Genomic DNA, 19,455 nt, shown 5'->3' with positions numbered 1-19,455 from the left:
GTGCGAGGTGCCCTTCCCGATGGGGGTGGGTGGTGGGAAGTTGTCAGTTGTGTGCTCGCGCCCCGTGCCAGGCGTCACCAGGGCGCATGGTGTCGGAGGCTCCTCCAGGCACACGTGCACTCTGAAGGGACGCACAGCAAGGGGTGCAGGCCAGCCCCCCCCCCGCCAAAGACGCCCCTGGTGGGCGGGGTCCACAGAGCCCAGGCGGTCGGGGCAGCAGCGCCCTGAGCAGCCTCACTGCGCTCCGGGGCTCGATCTCCCTGCTGCCTGACCCAGCGAGACGCATCGTCAGGGCTGAATGTGACCTCCAGACGGAGGCTCGAGGGAGCAGGCGGGCGGGGGAGCATGGCAGAAGCCCAGGTTCAGAAGGGGCGGGCCAACTTGGCACCGGCATCCCCCCTCCCTCTCTCCCCATCCCTGGCGGTGGCGGCGTCAGCAGCGGTAAGAACAGATGAGGGTTCAGAAAAACAGCTTCTCCACCCCGGCAGACAGGGAGCAAACAGCCTCTTCCGCTGTCATTCCACTGCGCCAGTGCCACCTGCGGTCTGCCCCCCGCCCCTCCTGCTGCTGCCACGGCCGGCCGGGTCCTCCGTGGGACACCCCGGAGGCCCTGGGGCGCAGGAAGGGGGCCATGCACGCCTTCCTGCACCCGCCGCTCTGTGGGTGGGCGGGCCTGGCTCAGAATTCCAGGAGGAGGCTGTTCAGAGCGCAAAGGAGACCTCCGATCACTGAGGGCAGGGGAAGGGTCGGAGTCCCCAAGACGGCCCTCTGCTGCCCAAGGGCCTTAGGACCACAGCTGCCTTCCCCCCCATCTCTGGAGTGCCCCTAGCACCCAGAGCTGCCCCCCCCCCACACACACACACCTGCTAGAGGTGTCGTGGGCGGCTCCCGGGAGGTTGAAAGTTAACGGGGCTGAACTTTGGAGCCGGATCCTGGTCATGACCGATTTCTCCAACTCGAGGGTCACTGACCTGCCTGTCGCTTTAGCCCTCAGCCTCTACATCCTGGCCACGGAAACCCAAGGAACAGCAGGCAGCCCTGAAGCACATGTGTGCCCAGCTCTCAGACTGGGATCTCAACCATGTCCAGGATCTAGGACCTTCTGCCTCACTCCATGCCCTGGGGGGTAGTCCCTCACTCCATGCCCTGCGTGGGAGGTCCAAGTGAGCTTTTAAGAACACCAATCCAGTCGCTTCCCTCCTCTACCTAAAAATCTTCTGATGACGACCCAAACCTCTCAGAATAAAACCCAAAGGCCTTAGTGTGGCATGAGGCCCTGCAGAAACAGCCCTGCCCACCAGCCCACCAGCTTCCTACCTCTCCCCTGCTCCCCCTCTCCGGCCACTGGAACCTTCCACGCCCAGCCCTCGAGTGAGACCCAGGGCATTTGTACTAGCTGTTTTCTCTGCCTGCAGGGCTTTTTCACAGCCCTGTCTGTCTCTGTCTTCCTCTGCTCAAGTGAGACCTCCCCAGAGAAGCCTTCCTTGACTGGTCTGCCTAAAGCCATTCCCCCAGCCACCCCTGGACCGTGTTCCCTCCAGGGCACAACCTCTCCCGAAATTAGCACCTTGCCTCCACTGCTCACTGACCATCCTGCCTCCACACCTGCTACTGTCAGGCAGAGGGAGGCACTTGGCAAATGAATGCAGCTCCAGACAGTCCGAGGGTCTGGGTGTGGGGGCCCACCGGATGCCCCATGCCGTCTCTGCCACTTCTCGTCGGCTCCTGGCAAGGAGCTCCTGAGAGGAGGGGGCTGAACGTGTACCCCAGCAGTGTGTCCTGGACCCTCGCTAGATGAGGGCGCCCACCTCTCACGCCCAGGGGCACCCCAGAGGCCTATGCCCAGACGGTGGGCTGTGCCCACGGCCCCTGTGGTCTGGATTCCCCAACCCCACTTCTAATTTCTAAGGAAAGAGTTTCATTCTGAAAAGTCAGGAGGCAGGAACTAGGAAGTGAAATTGACCAAGACAGGAAGTCAAGCCAGGAGGTCTGAGTCACACACTTGGAGCTCCGAACGAGACGAAGCGGTGGGTGGCTGTAGGGGATGCGGCTCAGCATCATGGCCGGCGGGCGGCGCAGAAGGGGGTTGGGGGGAGGATTCGGTGGGGAGGGCTTGGCCTGGCCACTGACTGCTCTTGGCCAACCTCAGGGGAAGCTTCCCATGCACCATACAGGGGCCTGTGAGGAACGATTCTCATGGGAGCAGTGACTCAGCCCCCAGGGAGACCTCTGTCCCTGTCGCGTCCCTGCCCCAGCTCCCTCTGGAGGTCCCCGCCACAGGCAGCGGTCTTCCCGGGGGTCTGTGGACCGCCAGCCCGCCACTGGTGAGCTCTGATACACAGGGCAGGGAGGGCCCTGGCAGCACCACGGGCACCGTCCACCTGGGTCCCAGGGACATCACAGCTGTTCCGTCTGGACACCAGCACCCCCTTCCAGGAAACGCCCAGGCTCCCCAGTGCCAGCCAGCCCCTTCCTACCCTGAGGCTTTCTGTTCCCTCCGCGAAGAGCACAGGCTGCCCACAGGAGGGACGCATCCACACCCCTCCTGCCAACTGCCATTTTCCAAAAGAAACTCTAGTTTGCAAAACAAAATTTTCTGCCCAAAACACTGTCGAAGGACAAGGGGATAGGGGGCCTGGGTGGCTCAGTCAGTTAAACGTCCGACTTCAGCTCAGGTCATGATCTCATGGTCTGTGGGTTCAAGCCCCACGTCAGGCTCTGTGCTGACAGCTCAGAGCCTGGAGCCTGTTTCAGATTCTGTGTCTCCCACTCTCTCTGACCCTCGCCTGCTCATGCGGTCTCTCTCAAAAATAAACATTTAAAATTTTTTAAAAAAAAAAAAAGGAGAGGGGGAATAATGCAGCAAGCTTCGTCCTGAGTCACAGCACTTCCTTCTTTCAGAACCCCAAGCCCTGGGCAGGTTGGACGTGGACTTGGCCACTCAGTTGTGGCAACCTTGTGGGGCACCAACTTCACATCAGAGCTTCCGGAACTCCGGCCAGCCCCAAAATCCCATGAGGATCCTGGCTAGACACCTTCATACCTGAACTCTGACTTACCTACCGTTCCGTCTGTGCTTTTAAGAACGGACCTCATGCCTACGTTAGCCTGTTTCATTACCCTTGCAAGTCGTCACACACTGTCAAACAGCAACGTCTTCCCCTCACACACGATCAGAGACACTTAGATGGAGAGCAGTCACCGTGCCTCCCACTCTGGGCGATGGCACGTTGCGCGCTCAGCGTCCAGCTTTCCTACAAGGCAGGGCAGCGTGCACCCTCCCGGGACTCACCGCTCAGCCCTCTGGACCTCGACTTTCTCGTCTGCAAAGCAGGAGTACGTGTGCCTGTGCGTACATGCACACGTGGGCGCGCACACACGTGGAGGGCCCGCCTGGGGGTATAATTCCTGTGAAGTGCTCACCCCAGGGGGCACCTGCCACGTGCAAAGAGGCATCACCGTGACGGTGCCAACTGACGTGTGTCTCTCCCTGAGGGGTCCCCGGCGTGGACGTGCGCATGCGCATCTCCCTCCTGGGGATGAGGTGGGCTGGGAGGGCCCTGACTGCAGCCTCAGGGGGGCTGACGGGGAACAGAGGGATCCGGAGCCCGCACCCCAAGTCCGCCCCCCACCAGGGGCCATACAGAAGCCAACTTTCTCCTCCTTGCGAACCATCACATGCCAGAAGCTTCCAAGCGGGGAGGTAACGTGCCCACGATGCAGCGTGTCTGCAATGGCTCGCTGCCGGCGTCAGCCCCGGGGGGCCACCCCGTCCCTTCTAACAGCTCATAACACCACCACCCCTACGCATCAACCCTCTTCAGGAACCCACTCAGAGGGGTGGCTCCGTTTCCGGCTGGGCCCTGGCTGACCCCCGCCCCCGGGAGGGGCCCAGCACACCTGACCGGCCCCAGACACTAACCGCCACTCCACACTGCCTGTGAGCTCTGCGGTCCAGGCGGAGCACAGGCTGCTGCTCGCCCTGCAGCAGGACGTTCTGGCGATGGACGCGGGGGCGGAGGGGGGCTGCTCATTCAAGCTCCGTGGCTGGGGGCTCACACGTCCCCTCCCTGAACCTTAGACTCTTCATCCGTAAAAACTAATTAAAGCAGCCAGCGTGCACAGCAAGCACTTCGGGTGCAAAGCAATTAGTGGTTTCTCCTTCACTCTCCATGAAAGTGGGGAGGCGGGGGGCTGAGGCAGTGCTGGCCCAGAGCTGCTGAGAGTTCCGGGGGCCTGCCTCAGCTCCACCGGGCCGCCGGGGCTCACCGGGGCCACCAGTGCCTGGCCCCACAGCAGCTCTACCCTGAGCCACTCACCTTGCCGGCCTCCCCTAGCCAGGCAAGCCACTCGGGGCCAGGGAGGTGGCAGCGTGGAGCTGGGCCGGCCCTGCTGCTGGCGTGCAGCGCTGTGACCAGGGGCTTCCCCGCCCCCTCCCTGGCTGGCATCCGGGGACCAGCATGTGCCGCTGCCAGCAGGGCCCTGGGCCTCCCGCACAGCTGGGTCAGGACTCTGAGCCAGGCCAGGCTGACCTTTCCCAGGGGAACCAGAGCCTCCCACCCCCGCCCAGCGCTCGCCTGAGCCTCCCGCCCAGCATGGCCCAGAGCCTGGGGGCAGGCAGCCAGCGCCCGGGAGCTGCCCAGTTCCTGGGGAGGCCGCTTCCTGCACATGCTCAAGGCCGACTCCCTGTGACTCCAGGGCAGGCAGCCCTGGCTGCACGCACACAAGATGAGAAGGTGCCCACCTGCCCACCCTGAACCCTGCAGCCATCGTGTCCCCTGCGCCGCCCCCTCCCCATGCTCTTAGAAAAATGGCCCAACTCAACTCTCTTCCACAGCTGGGAAGGCCAGGATCTCAGTAGCCTCTCCATCTCTGGCCTCTTTCCCCGAGTCACTCTGCGTTTCAACAACTTCTTACTGGACCACACTGCCTCTGCCACAGGGCCTCTGCACATGCTGTTCCTTCTGCTGGGATGCTCTTCCCTCCCTATCTGATGAACAGTAGCCTAGTCCATGGACTCACTCATTCAAACCCGACACCAGCCCCATTCCTACTCCATTACGAGTATCTGGGTTCAACTCCCAGCTTCTACCACTTAATTGCTGTGTGGCCTCGGGCAGCTCACTTTGCGTCTCTGAGCCTCAGTTTCCAAATCTGAATAAAAGAATAACAGTATATGCTTCATAAAATTGGTAGAGATGACACGACTTAATACACGTAAAGCCTTTAGCCACTCCTCGCACCCAGAAATACCGAAAAGTACTTAACGTGCTGCTCGATATCACGTCACACTCTGGGTGCCAGCCCAAGGGCCCCTGTGTCTGGGGAACCCTCTCTTGGCCCGGTGGGACCTCCTCCCACTCTACACCTGCTCACTTAGGTCACTCCCCTCCAGGCCACTTCCCAGATGTGCACATAAGGACCAAGGCCCCTTGGCCACACACCTATGGCGCAGAGCTAGGCCTTTCAGCAAGAAAGGCTCCAAAATCTTTGCATCGAACTGCAGTCATACCATCTCTGAGCACCTACTGTATACTACTTGTATACCAAGAACCGTACATATTCGGTTCATGTCCCCCCTTGAGATCCCCTTAGGAAATGGCATCCTAGGCCATACAGCACAGGAGGAACGAGGCCACAACAGGGACGGGCCAGGCCAGAGGCACCTGGCGGAGGGGCTGTCAGAGTTACAAATGGTGACGGGGAGCTCAACCTGCCTGAGACCTCACCACCCATCGTCAGTGTGTGTGTGTGTGTGTGTGTGTGTGTGTGTCTGTGTGTGTGTGTGTGTGTGTGTTTCCCCACCAGAACCACATTGGGCACAGTGCTGGATTGAACAGTGTTCTCTACAAATTTCGTATCCACCTGTCACTTTTCAAGGTGACCTTACTGGTAAGACTTTACAGATACGACCAAATGAAGATGAGATCTTCCTGGACTATGTGGAAGATGGCCGCATGAAGATGGAGGCAGAGGCAGGAGCAATGTGCCCACAAGCCAAGGAACGCCAGGGACGGGGGCAGGGACTCCCTGGGCCCTGCGAGGGAGCACGGTCCTCCTTCAACGTCCGCCTCTGGCCCCCAGAGCTGCGAGAGGGTGCGCCTCCGTGGTTTTAAGTCCCCATGTTTCTAAATTGTCGCGGCAGCTCTGGGAATGCACATGGTGAGCGGTACGCTAATTCTCACTATGCTGACGAGGAAACTAAGGCACAGAGAGGTGCATGGACTTGCCTGAGGGCAGAGCCGGAAGGTCTAGTTTCTCCCTGGGCCAGGGGGCCCTGTGCAGCTCAAGCTTCAAGGCCAGGCTGCTGGCAGTCTTCTGGGATGCTCTGGGCAGGCAGGGGCTCCCGGGGAAGGGTCCAGGTGCTTTGTACAGGTACCCCTGCCCTGCGCTGGGGGAGGCACAGGGTCGACGGAAGGATGGGCAGGAATGAGTGCATGCCATCTGCCTAGGGCACAGCCGTTTTTTGGGTCCCTTCCTGTGTTTCTGAGGGCTGGACAGGGCGGGGAGGGGGGCGCTTCACAACATTCCTAGCCTCCTGCCCCTACCCCTCCTCCTGCCCACTGCCAAGAAAAAGTCACCGGGGCCGCTGGCACCTGCCTCTCTGCCCCGCCCCTGCCCACCGCCCTCGGGAGCACATGGCCATTAGCAGCCACCCTGAGCAGTAATTGTCCAGATTGCGGTAATTCACGGCACACGGGCACGCCGGCGCTCATCACATTAACACAAATGTCACTGAGCAGGGCCTCGGCGTGCACAGTCCCCAGGGGGTTCTCATGTGCCGTCTCTGTGGGCAGGACCCAGGATGAGCTCACTGCCGCTGCGAGGCCCCAACCTTGAGCCAGTGGGGCGCACTCCCGTCTGGGCAGTGAGTCATCCCCGCCGACCTCCCTTTCCCCAGCTCTGCCCTTCCCGGAGGCAGAGAGGATGGCCGCCCACTTGGCAGACTTCCGGTTCCCAGGCAACCGGGAGGGAGCCAGGGACGGAGCTGCCGGGGTGACAGGAGACGCTGTGGGGAGTGGGCTGGCAGGCTGGGGGCATGCACAGGGAGCCCTCGCTCCCGGAGGGTGCAGAGGGTGCTGGGGGGGTATCAGAGATGAGGGGTGGTCTCCTGTGCAATTCACAAATGTTCCTGGCAGTTCTGGTCACAGCAGCCAAAAGGTGGAAACAACCCACATGACCATCGGCCAACAGTGAAGGAATGCATCACAGTATGTGGCCCGTCGGCGCGGCTGACAGTGCTCAGCCGTGAACAAGGCCTACACGCCATGGTGCGGCTGCACCTCAAAAACACGATGCGGGCGACAGAAGACACGGAAGAGCGCGTCCTGCAGGAGTGCATTCTGGTGAAAGCCCGGAGCAATCAAACCCAGACACGGGAAGATTAGTGGAGGCCCGAGGGGGCAGGCCTTAGGGGCCCGGCGTGCCACTTGTGGGCATGGGGCTTCGTGTGGGGTGACAGACCGTTCTGGAACCAGAGATGACGACTGCACAACACTGTGAATGTACTTCATGCCACCGACTTGTACGCTGTTCAACAGTCCAAATAGTGAATTTTATGTTCAGCGTATTTTACCAAAATTAAATGAGAAGGAGGGGAAAAAAACACCCTACACAATCTCAGTAAAAGTAAAGTCTCTTTTGCACCCAGTGGTGCAGTCCGCACTAGAACCAAAGTGGACAGGGGACAGACAAAAACAACAGTGTGCCCCACCATGGGGCTGACAGCACCCCTGTGCCCTGAAGCTAGAGATGCCCCCACGCACGCTGCTCTGACCCTCCGAAAACCTCTCATCATCCAGGGCAGCTCCTCTCCTGGGGGTCTGAGGGCCTCCCTCACCAGAGGGCTGGGAGTTTGGAAGAAGAGGGGCAGGGGCCTCAGAGGGGCAGCGGTGTGTGTGTGGGGGGGAGGCCCCTGCTCCTGGTGGGATCCTGAAACCCCAGGGTGGCGCACTCAGGGCCCCTGCCTGGGCTGGAGGGTGGGGGCGGGGCAGACAGGTCTCAGTCTCCATTCCGGCTCCGCCTGGAGGCCACACTGTCCTCAGACTCGCCTGCCCGGGCGCCCAGGGCCCTCGCTAGAAAGGCCATCTGTTCCCTCTGTGAGTCACGTCCTGGAGCTCTGGGTGCTAGAAGCGGCAGGTCAGTGGCCTTGGCGGGGCCAGAGGCCCAGGCCTGCTCCCAGCCCCTCCACGCACCAGCTCCAGGACCCTGGCCATCCTGGTCTCACCCCTCACCTCGTCCTCTGTGAACCGGGACGGACACGAGAGCCACCTCTCAGGGCTGAGATCAAGCAAGTGAGAGCAGGCAGGTGCGTGGGGGTCAGGCGCCTCAGCTTTCCTGTCAGCCCTGGGCACGGGCAGGGGAGGAGGAAACTGCACACGGAGAGAGGTGAGGCACGTCCAGAAACAGGAGAATCCCCACGATGCAGCCCAGGTAGGGTCACTGCAGGGCCCACCCTCAGGACCCTCAGTGCCTACAATCTCTAGCTCCCCACGGTCAATCTGGATGCCTCTCTCCCATTTCACAGATGGGGAAACTGAGACACAGAGCTAGATCACAGAGCCAGGAAGTGAAGGACACAGCGATTCTGGCTCCACCAGACACACAGCTGACTTCTAAGGCAGGAGGTAAGTTCAGCACCACAGCACACGGCCCCAGCCCCCTCCAGCCCTGCCTCCCAGAGAACACTGCCGGGGCGGGGGTACAGCTTGGCCCTGTGACCCCACCGTGCTGGCTCCCGGCAAGCTGTCCCTCCCTCCCCTCTGAGACACCCGGGAGTGCTGCCGCCTGCTTCGGGGGGCCCCAGTGGGCGGAGCCCGGAGGTGACAGAGGCCGCCCGCTGCCCACGTGCACAGCGTCAACTGCAGGTTTCTGAGCTGGGTCTTGACCGCCCTGGGGACCCCTGTGGAGCCTGGCGACGCAGCCACGCAGACCCCTCCCCGGCAAAACAGGTCCCGGGAGACACGACCACCGGGAGCCCCCTCGAGGCCCGCTGTGTCGCCCACTCCCCGGCATGTGCGCTCCGGGACCCGGGCAGGAGGCGAGCGCATTAGGGTCCCAGAGGCCTCACCTTTCTTGGCGGTCTCCATCTCCTCTTCTGTCCAGCGCGAGCTCTCATTCATCTCCATCGAAGCTGGAAAGGAAGGCGGGCACGTTGGCAGCGGCCCTGAGGGGGAATCGGCCCCCACACAGCCCGTTGGGGTTGGGGCGCTGTAATGAGCCCGTTTTACAGGCAGGAACTCAGACGGATATGGTCCGGGGCCTGCACTGGGAGAGCCACATGTGCACCTTGGGAAGCCGCCCCTCCCCCTCCCCCCCACCGAAAGCACGGCAACCACGTGAGGGGCACCAGGACCAGGAACGTGAGCTCCAGGTGGGCAGGAACCTCGTCTGAGCACGGAATGACCGGGGGCCGGATGCGTCTCTGCTGTGAAGCCCCTGGTCTAAACCCACTAGGTGCCCGCTGTCCCCACTCTGACTATGACAATCAAAACCATTTTCAGACACGGCTGGTTGCCTCCTGGGGTTTAAAAGGTCCCTGGCTGAGCGCGTTCTCTGCGGGGGGGAGCGCTATATCCCCCCCCATGCTCCCCCCGCGCAAGGGTGGGGCTCTCCACGGGACCGGCTGCCCTGGTCACCGGGCAGACTTGGCCAGGCCTCTGCTGTGGCAGCGTTTTGGGGTCTCTCCTCCAAGCTCCCCAAGACAGATGCCCAGGTCTTTCCCTGCAAATTGCCTAAGGTGTCCTGAAGGGGGCAGACGTCAGGGAGCAGCTTCATGGACGCAGGGCCTGGAACAGCACCAGGTCCAGAGTGTGCGCTTGGTGGAGGAGACCAGTGCAGGGAAGTTCCGGCAGGAGGCGAATGAGGAGCTGCTCAAGCCAGGAGAGGGGAGACGGCCCCCACCCGCTCCCTGCCACCATGCCTGCAATCCCTTCCTTCCCAGGGACCCTCACAGGGACGCTGTGAAGTCTGGGCTAAGGGTGCGGGTGCTGGACTGACCGCTGGAGGGCCCAGAAGAGCCTCCCAGAAATTAGGCCACAGCCGCACCGCGAAGGGGAGCCTGCTGCTCTCGGCCTCCAGGCACAAGGGGTAGCCGGCTGCTCTGGTCACCAGGCAGAGCCCCTACAGGGGTCATGTGAAGTTTGTGGTCAACAGGGCTGGGTCTGAATCCCAGCTGATTCCGTGACTAGGGAGGCGACATCCTTCCTCTAAGCCTCAAACAGCCCATCTGTGAAATAGGTATGAATTACCTCCCTCAGGAAGAAGGCACAGGCGTCTGGCACAGACCCTGAGTGTGGGCTGGGGGCATCCGTGACAAATGAAACGTCACCTCCATCAACTCCCACCCTAGGAAGGTGTCCTGGTGGCTGGGGCCTGAGCCTGAGGGCTCAGGGCCCAGGGTGGGGGCTCCCCCGGCGGCGGGAGGGCGAGCCCCCCAACGGCCAAAACAGCCCAGAGATGAAGGACACACGCTGACTGCCCCCCTGTGGCTGAACTTGAGAACTGCTACTCAATTTGTCTCTCCTGCCCCCACCCCCAACTTGGGGTGGGGAGTGAGGCTCAGACCCACAGAGCAGGAGAAACTGAGGCCCACAGAAAGGAAGTTTGAACCCAGGTGCTACCAGGGCTTGGGGGGTGGGGTGGGGACAGTCTGTGCCCAGGTCTTTCTAAAAAGGGGTTGCGGCCACTCAGCGATACCTGCTACTTGACGGAAATGGGGGCCAAGTGCGGCCAGATTTTCTGACTAAGAAATAGGACCTGAACTGGCGATCTGGACTTTCACGTGAGCCGCCCCAGCCCAGGGTCAGGGGGACCGACGGGCACCTTCCCAGCCCCACCAGCAGTCGTGGGCTCCTCCACACCCGGCCCCTAAAGGACAAGTGCATGTGCAGATGAGAACTCCGGAGCACAGAGAGGCTTAGGGGTTCGCCCCAGGCCACACAGTGAGCTCAGAAGCCAGAGCCGGGCTCCGGGGCCCTCCATCCTCCCCGGCCTGCACCTCACCAAGCTCGGCGCCCTGCTGCGGGGTGACGGCCTCCTCGCTGTTGGCCTCGTTGGCCATCGAGCGGGTGATGCGGCCTTTGCGTCTTCCCTGGCTATTGGCAGTTTTTCGGCCTTTAGAGGCCACGGCCTCCTTCTCATCGTTGTCCTCCCCAGAGGTGTCGTCCGTCTTCTCCCTAAAGGCCAGAGAGGGAGACACTTGGCCTGAGCCGGGAGACCAGACGACAGCTGCAAGAGACCTGCTTTTCTTTAGCTTGATGGGCGCAGGCTGCCAGGGAGTCTGTGTTACTCGGATGCTAGAAAGCTCGGGGGCCGGGGGTGGCGAGCAGCAAGCCTTCTTCATTCACAGGACGAGGGGCTGTGCCCCCAGCTCTCTGCGGCGCCCCAGTGCTCATGCAAACGGACGCGTGAGCCGGCAGCTGTCACAGTCTTACTCTCCGGGTGAGGGGAGTGAGCCGGTACGTAACCGGATGGCTCTGTGGGCACAGACCGGTGCGCACCCGCAGGACCATCTCACACGCCGAATGGGTGCTCTCTGCCCCCTGCCTGACCTGCCTGCAGGCCTACTGGCTCAACCACAAGGGGGAAACGGGCCCGACCTACGGGGCCACTTGACTCTGCGAAGCGGAGTTGCTCTTGGCAGGGCTCAAGGACCCACAGCGGCTTTGCTTGCTCGCGGTATCGTCGCGGGTCACTGTGCCTTGCAGAATACACAGTCTCCCGCCGGGCCTCTGCGGGCCAGGCCAGGTGTGGGGGCTGCATGTGACCTCGGCACCCAGGGCTGGGGCTTTCTCAGAAGCCGACTCAGGGGGCTTAGATCTCCTCCACGCCCATTAATCTTCCAGAAGGCCCTCCCTGGACGTCTGGGAGACAGAGGGCGGCGAAGCCAGATGTTCTCCGAAGCCACATTCCTGAGCCCACTCCAGGTACCTGGCACGAGGCCGTGCCCGCCCCCCTTCCTGGCGCGACTCTCCAGCTGCCTGTGCTCGGCACCCGCCCCGGGCAGGCCCCGGAGGCTGCGCCTTGATCTGCAAGCACTCACACTGACAGCGATAATTCTAGAGGTGAGGGCAGGGCCCGCCTGCATACCTAGTCCTTCCGCCGGCTCCTCTGATCCCCCCTTCCCCCGCCTGGCACCTCGGGAGACTTGGCGGAGGAGGGGGAGGAGACGAGGAGGCAAAGAGCTCCAAAGTCATTGCCTGGATTTATTAGCTCAGGAGTAGAGCTCAAATGAGCTATCAGTCTCAGAGGTCTNACGAGCAGGCTTCCGGAAGAGGGGCTGTCAGGTTCAGGCGGAGCAGAAGACGCCTCCCTTCCCGGCAGGCAATCCACACAGATGCCAAACCGCTCTCCTCACGCGCTTCTACAGACAGGGCCGCCCACGGGGCCCGGGCCGGGCCCACACCACCCCCCCACCGCCCGGGCAGAGGCCGGGGCCGCGGCTGGCGACTGGGTGGCCTTACTTGACCAGCTCCTCCTTGTCGTTCTCTACGTCGGGCTTCTCCTCCTCCTTCTCGGCCTCCTTGTCCTTGTCCTTCTCCTCCTTCTCTTCCTGGCCGCTCCGGGGCATCTGCTGCTGCTGCTGCTGCTGCTGCTGCTGCTGCTGCTGCTGCGGGTCCCGGGGGGCGAGTGGGGGACAGTGAGGCAGGTGAACCTCCGCACCTGGGCCGCGCGCTCCCGCAGAGGGACTGGGCCAAGTCAGCTGCCGGAGGCTGCAGGCAGAGGGGGCTGCGGGGGGTGCTGGGGGGGCGGGGGGGGCACCCGGCCCAGGGGTCTAGGGCGGCCAGAGCCCCAGGGCCAGGTGTAGACATCAGAAGCCTGGACTCAGCTCCTGACTCCTCCCCTCGGTGGCTGTGTGACCTTGGATGAGGATCTTAACCTCTCTGTGCTGATTCTTCCTGTGTAAGCAGGGCTATTCAGCATGCCCACCTCAGCCCCAGGGGCCAGGAGGTCAAAACAAGAGAACCCTGATGGGAGTGGTATCTGGCGTGGGTGTTAGGGGACTGAAGCCATCAACGGCAGGGGGAGGGCACTGGTCGGCCTTACTAGGCCACAGCAGGGTGAGCACCAGAGAGGCCAGGGACGCATCCCTGATGAAGCTCAGCCACCTCTCGGCCCATCTCCGCATCTGTGAAATGGGCAGGTGGGAGGGGCGCCCTGGGCCCAAAGCCAAGTGCGTGTCGAGGACCCACTCGTCACCGCAGCGGGTTTGCTCTGCTCACATCAAGGGCAAGTCAGAGGGGCTCTTAACTTCATCTCCAGCCCAGCGGCGATGCGGGCGCTGGCCGGGCTGCCCCCTGGCACTGCCCTCAGCAGGACGGGGGAGGAAGCGGAGGTGGCCGGCTCCTTCCCGGGAGGCTGCCCGGGTTCCTTTCCACCCAAACCCGGTTTCTCTTAAAGCACACGCGGATCCTCCTGGCCGCCCCAAAGTCCTCCCTGCCAGCAACTGCCAAACCAGGCCGTCTTTCCATCCCAACGAGCCAAGGGAACTGACGACAAACCGGCCAAAAAGCCCTTTGGTGTGCGGTGGGGGTACGGCCATATGCAGAGGGAGAAATCCCAGCAGCAGATGGAGAAGGTGGGGGTAGGCGGGGTCCCCTCCCTCCCTGCATCAGGGACTCACGACCCTCCAACGCACAAAGCAGCCTTGGCCCGGGTGATCTGGGACGCGGGGGCCCAGAGCAAGGGTCTGCACGCTTGCAGGGGCCCCTGGGCACTCCAAAGCCACGCCAGTGGTCACTCCGGAACACCCTTCTCCAAGCACTCCTCTACTCTGTAGGAGGAGGCGAGGGGAGCAGAACGCAGGGGCTCAAATAGACTCTCCACCCCCACCATGTTGCTGCCATGCCCTCACTGGCCTGTCCCCCCCCCCCACCAAACCCCCTCAAACGCTCAGACATGAACTCACCACAGCCTGGGAGGTGCGGCCACCTCTCACCTCTCACACTCTAAAGGCAGAGCCTCTTCCTGAGCCATCCCAGCAGGTGGCAGCAGGAACAGAGAGGTTTTCTGCTTTGTTCCAAGGGGTGGGGAGGGAGGCCTCTGCACATTGCCTGGGAGGGCGGTGGGGGCAGGGAGCAGACTCCGGGGGCTGGAGAAAGCGAGGCTGACTGGGGAGCGGTGCCCTGCCCTGTGGGCCACCCAGCGTGGCCACCGTCTCCACCTGTCACACTGGCTGACTTCTGCAAACCTGGGAACCGGATGCCGGGGGCCGGACTGGGGCTTTCCAACCACAAGAAGCTTGGCATTCCCAACACAGCCTTCAGCGGCTTCTCTACCCAAACTCCTGCCCGGTCAGCAGCCTCAACCCCAAACCTTTTCTGGCCACATGGGCTCAACACCGGGCCACCCACCAGGAAAGCGCCTGTCATCATCCCCTGGGTCTGGGCCAGTGGGGCCTCAAAGTCCCATGGGATCTCACCCCCGGGCCACAAAGCAGGCCACTGTCTACCCCAGCATGGCCAGGAGGTGCGGCTCCCACCCACAGAGGCCCAGCCCTGCACCCGTGCCGCCCGACTAAGCAAGGCTGAGGCCCGGGGGGTGCACCTGCGCCCGCACTGAGCTGAGTGCCTCCCTGCATGCCCCCACCCAAGTCCTGGAGAAGCCCCACTAGCTAGATGCTGGCATTTCCCAAGGGCTTCCTGCACGTCCCACGCTGAGCTATGCATGCCCCGCTGACCAGCTCCTGGCCCTCCCGAGTTCTGGCGGTGGTGACAGTGGAAACGGACGGGAGTGGTGACCAGGGTTCCGTCCGCAGAGGCTCCCTGTCCCTGGCACTATACCAAGCACCTTGCTCCCGTTTAACACCCTTAACCTCCGACAGAGACGGCAATGACCACCGTTCCCATCCCGCACGTCAGGAGAGCAGGTGCAGAGAGGCACAGCCTCAGGGGCTCCGAGGGAGGGGAGCAGGCAGCCCAGGGGCAGCGTGCACGGTCCCCTCATCCCCAAAGCCCCGCTCAGAGTCTCCCCCTACTCCACCCCCGACCAGAATCTGGGGCCTCGGTTGGGGGGGATCTTTGGGCATCCCTGGCCTTTGCCCCTAGCCCGCCCTGGCCCCCAAGACTCTTCGAGCCCCACCTGAGCCTAGGTGGGCCCATCGCCACCCCACCCAGTCACCATCCACACCACAGCAGGAACACCCAATGCAGCCCGAAGCACCACATGCCACGCACTGCTCTATGAATCCCGATCATGTCCTTTGCCAACCCCTTCACTCTCCCACTTTACGGAAGAGGAAACTGAGGCACAGAGTGGCCAAACAACAAANCACCCTGTGTGCACCTCGTGGGGAGGCTCGGAGTCCCAGCAGACACTGCAGCCCGGCCATCATTCCCATCACTTCCCACCTGGGGCTGTGATCCCTGAGCCAGCCACCGCTACCTCCACTTTATCAAGCCTGGGGCGCAGGGGCGAGGGAGGAGGGGTGTGTAGCAACACCCACTAGCTCAGCACCTTGGAGGCCTCTCTGGAGTTGTGGCATATAGTCCCCCTGATGGGCTCCTGGCATCTTGTGACCTGACCGCCATCTCCCTCATGCGGGTGGCCAGCACCCCAAGCCGCACGGCACCAGTGCAAGGGCAGAAAGGGAGGAGCCAGGAGCCCAGAGCCAGGGAGTCCACCGTGGTCTGAAACGTGCCACCCAGTGGGAGAGCTCCATCAGCATAGTAGCGGCCGTCTGCCTGACCTCCTGCCGCATCGAGGTCAGCGGCTGATGTAGGGGTGCTCCCTTCATGCAGGTTTATGGGGCAAGATGGGGGCCCCCACTCTCAGCACCCCCCCCCCACCCAGCTGCAGCCAGCTCAGTGTCTGAAGATCTGAAAGCCTCTGACGGTCTAGGAGAGCAAGCGGGAGGGCAGCTGACACAAGCCCTCTTGTCCGCGGCTGTGACCCGCACGTGCTGCGTCTCACAGGCAATCCGGAACCAAGGATCTCACCCCTGACGGCAGCACACACACCGCCTGGGGACCTTGCGCCACCTCAGAATCCCGGGGTGAGCCCTGGGCCTCAGTGTATTTCCAGCTGATGCCGACAGGCACCCAGGCTTGAGCACTGAGGTTTTAGCCCAGGAGACGGCCAGCTGGCCCTGCACGGCCACAGGCCCACTCCACTGGTTCCTGGTACAAGTGCTCCTATCTGCACGGTGTATAACTTGAAAGCAGCCAAAAAGGTAAACAAATGGGCATGGTTATGTGCCAATAAAACTTTATTTACAAAACAGGCAGAGGGCCAGGTCCGGCCTGAGGAGCCATAATTTGCCCACCCCTGGCCCAGACCAGTGCCGCTCTATCTAGACCTGCCCACCAATCAGCTGGCCGCAGTGAGAAAATGCAGACTTGGGGGTCCGGGGCCTAAGGCTCTGCGTTCCCAGGTGCCTTCCTGGGGAGGCTGATGCCCCTGGGTTCCGGATCACACCAAGGAGTGAGGCTCAGGGAAACCGTGTTCCCCAAAACACACCCGCACCGTGGCCAGGGGCGGCAGGTGATGCCTCTGGACCTGGGAGAGGAACCGGAAGCTGGACTCCACCAGCTCAAAGGACTCAGGCTCCTGATGAGGGACCGACCTTTGCTTTCCAGACACGTCAACGGTCAGGCTCACAATGGGCTCTGGGTCCAGCGCCGGGTCAGGGACACCCCTCCCAAACCACAGCACAACTCTGCAGAAAACCTGACCGGATCTATGGTTAGCCAGAACCACCGGCTCAGATCCCCAAGGGACCCCTGCTTCCGAGCGCTGAGTGCAGGACAAGCCAGCTGCGCCCGCGCTGTGTGGAAGCCCGGAGCTGGGCTGCACAGAAAACATGACGCGTACACAGCAACAACTACTGACCAAACACGACAAATGCTGGGCGGAGCCTCTTCCTCTCCTAGTTCTATACCTGTTATAGTTAACTGAAAGCACCCACGACCTGCCGTGGTTACAACTGAACCCCGCCCGTGACCTGCCGTGGTCATAGCCAAACCCCCCAACGACCCTGGCACCCCCCTTGTCATAGATGAGCACACAGGACACTAAGAAGTCAACGGGCTCACCTAAGGGCCCACAGCATTTCCCAGCAAGATAGATGGGCTGTGTGCTCTGCCTCCCCCCCTGGGCTGGGAGATCACAGACCTCCCCTTTCAAGCCACACTGTGCCACCAGAGCTGACCCCCACAAGGGGGACACCCCCCCAGAACTGTGGGCCCCAGCCTTCCAGAGCCAGTGTCTCAGGTGAGATACCGCCAGGGCGACGGAGGCTCAGTGCTGAGGAAACCCGAAAAGACCCAGCACCTTGCAGACATGGCCGTTCCCCCAGGCCTTGGGGCGAGGAGGGAGGCCCCTGAGCTGAGTCCCCGAAGGCTTCTGGGTCATAAGGATGAGAGGGGACATTCGGGGAGGGGATCCGCGTGAGCAAAGGGATGGTGACATGAAAACGACCCTGTCCTTACCAAGTGACAAACTGCACCTGGCTGCAGGGCCTGGCTGGTGCAGGGGGGAGGGCAGGCAGGGAACGAGGGGTTGTGGCCGATGGTGAAGGGCAGAGAGGCGGCGATCAAGGGAGGCGCGGCGGTCGGTCACAGTGGGTCTTCTCTAGCAGAAAGACAGTGCCAGCAATCCAGGTAGGAGCTGCCGAATTTAATCCTCAGGTGACAGGTCCTCAAAAGTGTGCTGTGACAGCTTCTCGAAACCCCACCCCCAGCACCACCAAAGGCAGCACCGTCTCATCCCTTCATTCCACAGACGTGTCACTGAGTGGAGACTACGCGCCAGGCGCCTCCAGAGAGGGGCTCCATCCTCATGACACCTGCCACCTCCTGGCGGCACGGCAGGGGGTCCCGGCTGGCAGGAGAACGACGGTTGGGGTCAGGGTCAGAGGCAAGACACAAGGGAGGCTTCCGGCCCCAGCAGCGCCCCACTTACCACTCGGCCCCCCACCCTCGTCACCCAGGCCGTCTGTCCCTCCCGGGAAATGCGGACGGGGGCCAGTCCGTGACAGAGCTGTGCAGGAGCCAGCCGGACCAATTTACAGGGGTTTTGCAGGCAAACTCTCATCAAACACGGCCACTATTAAAAACCGAAACACACACCCCTACGGTTAAAGAAATGATAACAAAAACAAAGGTAATAAGCACTCTGAACGCCTCGCTTCCCAATTATTCAAGTACATTTATCCGTTATCTATGCGCTTGAGGATATTTACGTCAATGGCGCCCACACAGCGGAAGTGGGGCGTGATACCGCGCGACGTGGGTCCCCCCGCCCCCCCGCCGCCAAGTACGCCTTCTGAGACGTCACGCTGGCAGCTGAGATCGGGGCACGGTAGGGGTGTTTACACCACAGCACCGGCACGTGCTGCCCATCGGCTTCGCCCCCGAAGGCTGGTTGTGGAACACACACCAGCCTCCCCTGCAGACAGCTGTGCCAGCAACGCGGGGGTTCACACACACCCGGCACGTCTGCTCTGCCTGCAGGGAAAGCTTTGGCGGCCAAAGCTCTGTTCTCAGTCATTGATCAGATCCTGTCCTGCCACAGGGAATAAAATCAGTGGTCTGACACAGCAGACGGCCCCCCGATTTGGCCCCTGCCCGCCTCTGCCTGCCTCACCCACTTCCCTAGGGGCTGCTCCCCCTTGCCTCCCAGAAGATGCCATATTTATTCCTACCTCAGGACCTTTGCACTTGCTATGCCTGCTGCCTGGGAGTCTCCCTCCAACTCAGCCTGGCTGGTTCCTTCTTACCACTCATGTCTGAGCTCAAATGTCACTTCCTCAGTGAAGCCCTCGAGGTCTGCTCCCTAAAAGCTGCCCTCTCCCCGTGTCAGCGGCCTCTGACTCTAGCTTACATTCATAGCCCTTCCCACCACCTCAAATGATGACACTAATTCACTCATGGACTGTCCACCTCCCACACGGGCGTGTCAGCTCTGGGACCTGGTTCATCTTGTTCACCATGGAATCACCTACAATGGTGACAACATGAAGGCATGACAGAAAAGTCTCCCACACAGCCACTGTCCACCAGGACGCTCCTCTAGTGCGCAGGCCCGCCAGGCACAGACCCCAAACCACACAGAGGCTGCTCCTCTGGGAACGATCTCCTGGGTCCTGGCAGCCGGGCCTGACACGCCGGGATGTGGAGTGTCAGCCCCCAGCCTCTCACCCCCGACGCTCACATCTTCTGGACGGGCTTGTCTCCCATGTCCTTCTACTTTGATGTGGTCCCTGCCTCGGAGCGGACTGGCAGGGAGCCAGGTCTCCCGGCCACCACATCAGGCCCGTGAGAAGGCCACGTCTGTGTTCTCCCGAAGCCTGCTGGCTCCCTGGGGCACGGCCCTCCCTGAGAACAGCGGCTGCTGGAATGTGGCTGGGGGCCCGCAGGGGCCTCCCTACCGGCCTCCCCCACCCCAGGCAGGAATCAGGGACATCTGCTCCGCGGAGCCCTAGATCCGGACACAGTCTGGCCCAGCCCGGCCGGC

The 19,455-nt window shown here is 62.2% G+C and overlaps 1 protein-coding gene across 1 annotated transcript in view; it reads right to left on the bottom strand.

Moving 5' to 3' along the window:
- NCOR2 (nuclear receptor corepressor 2) overlaps positions 1-19,455 on the bottom strand; it is a 179,475-nt gene that overhangs the window by 55,386 nt on the left and 104,634 nt on the right. Inside the window, 3 exon segments of the mRNA XM_077747973.1 lie at positions 9,071-9,133; positions 11,005-11,177; positions 12,465-12,614. Coding sequence (XP_077604099.1) covers positions 9,071-9,133; positions 11,005-11,177; positions 12,465-12,614 — 386 coding nt within the window.

The sequence above is a fragment of the Crocuta crocuta genome, unplaced genomic scaffold, assembly GCF_008692635.1.
Source record: "Crocuta crocuta isolate KB4526 unplaced genomic scaffold, BGI_CrCroc_1.0 scaffold29, whole genome shotgun sequence".
Lineage (NCBI taxonomy): Eukaryota > Metazoa > Chordata > Mammalia > Carnivora > Hyaenidae > Crocuta > Crocuta crocuta.
The sequence above is the reverse complement of the archived record's forward strand: the minus strand, read 5'-3'. Positions and strand labels throughout refer to the sequence as shown.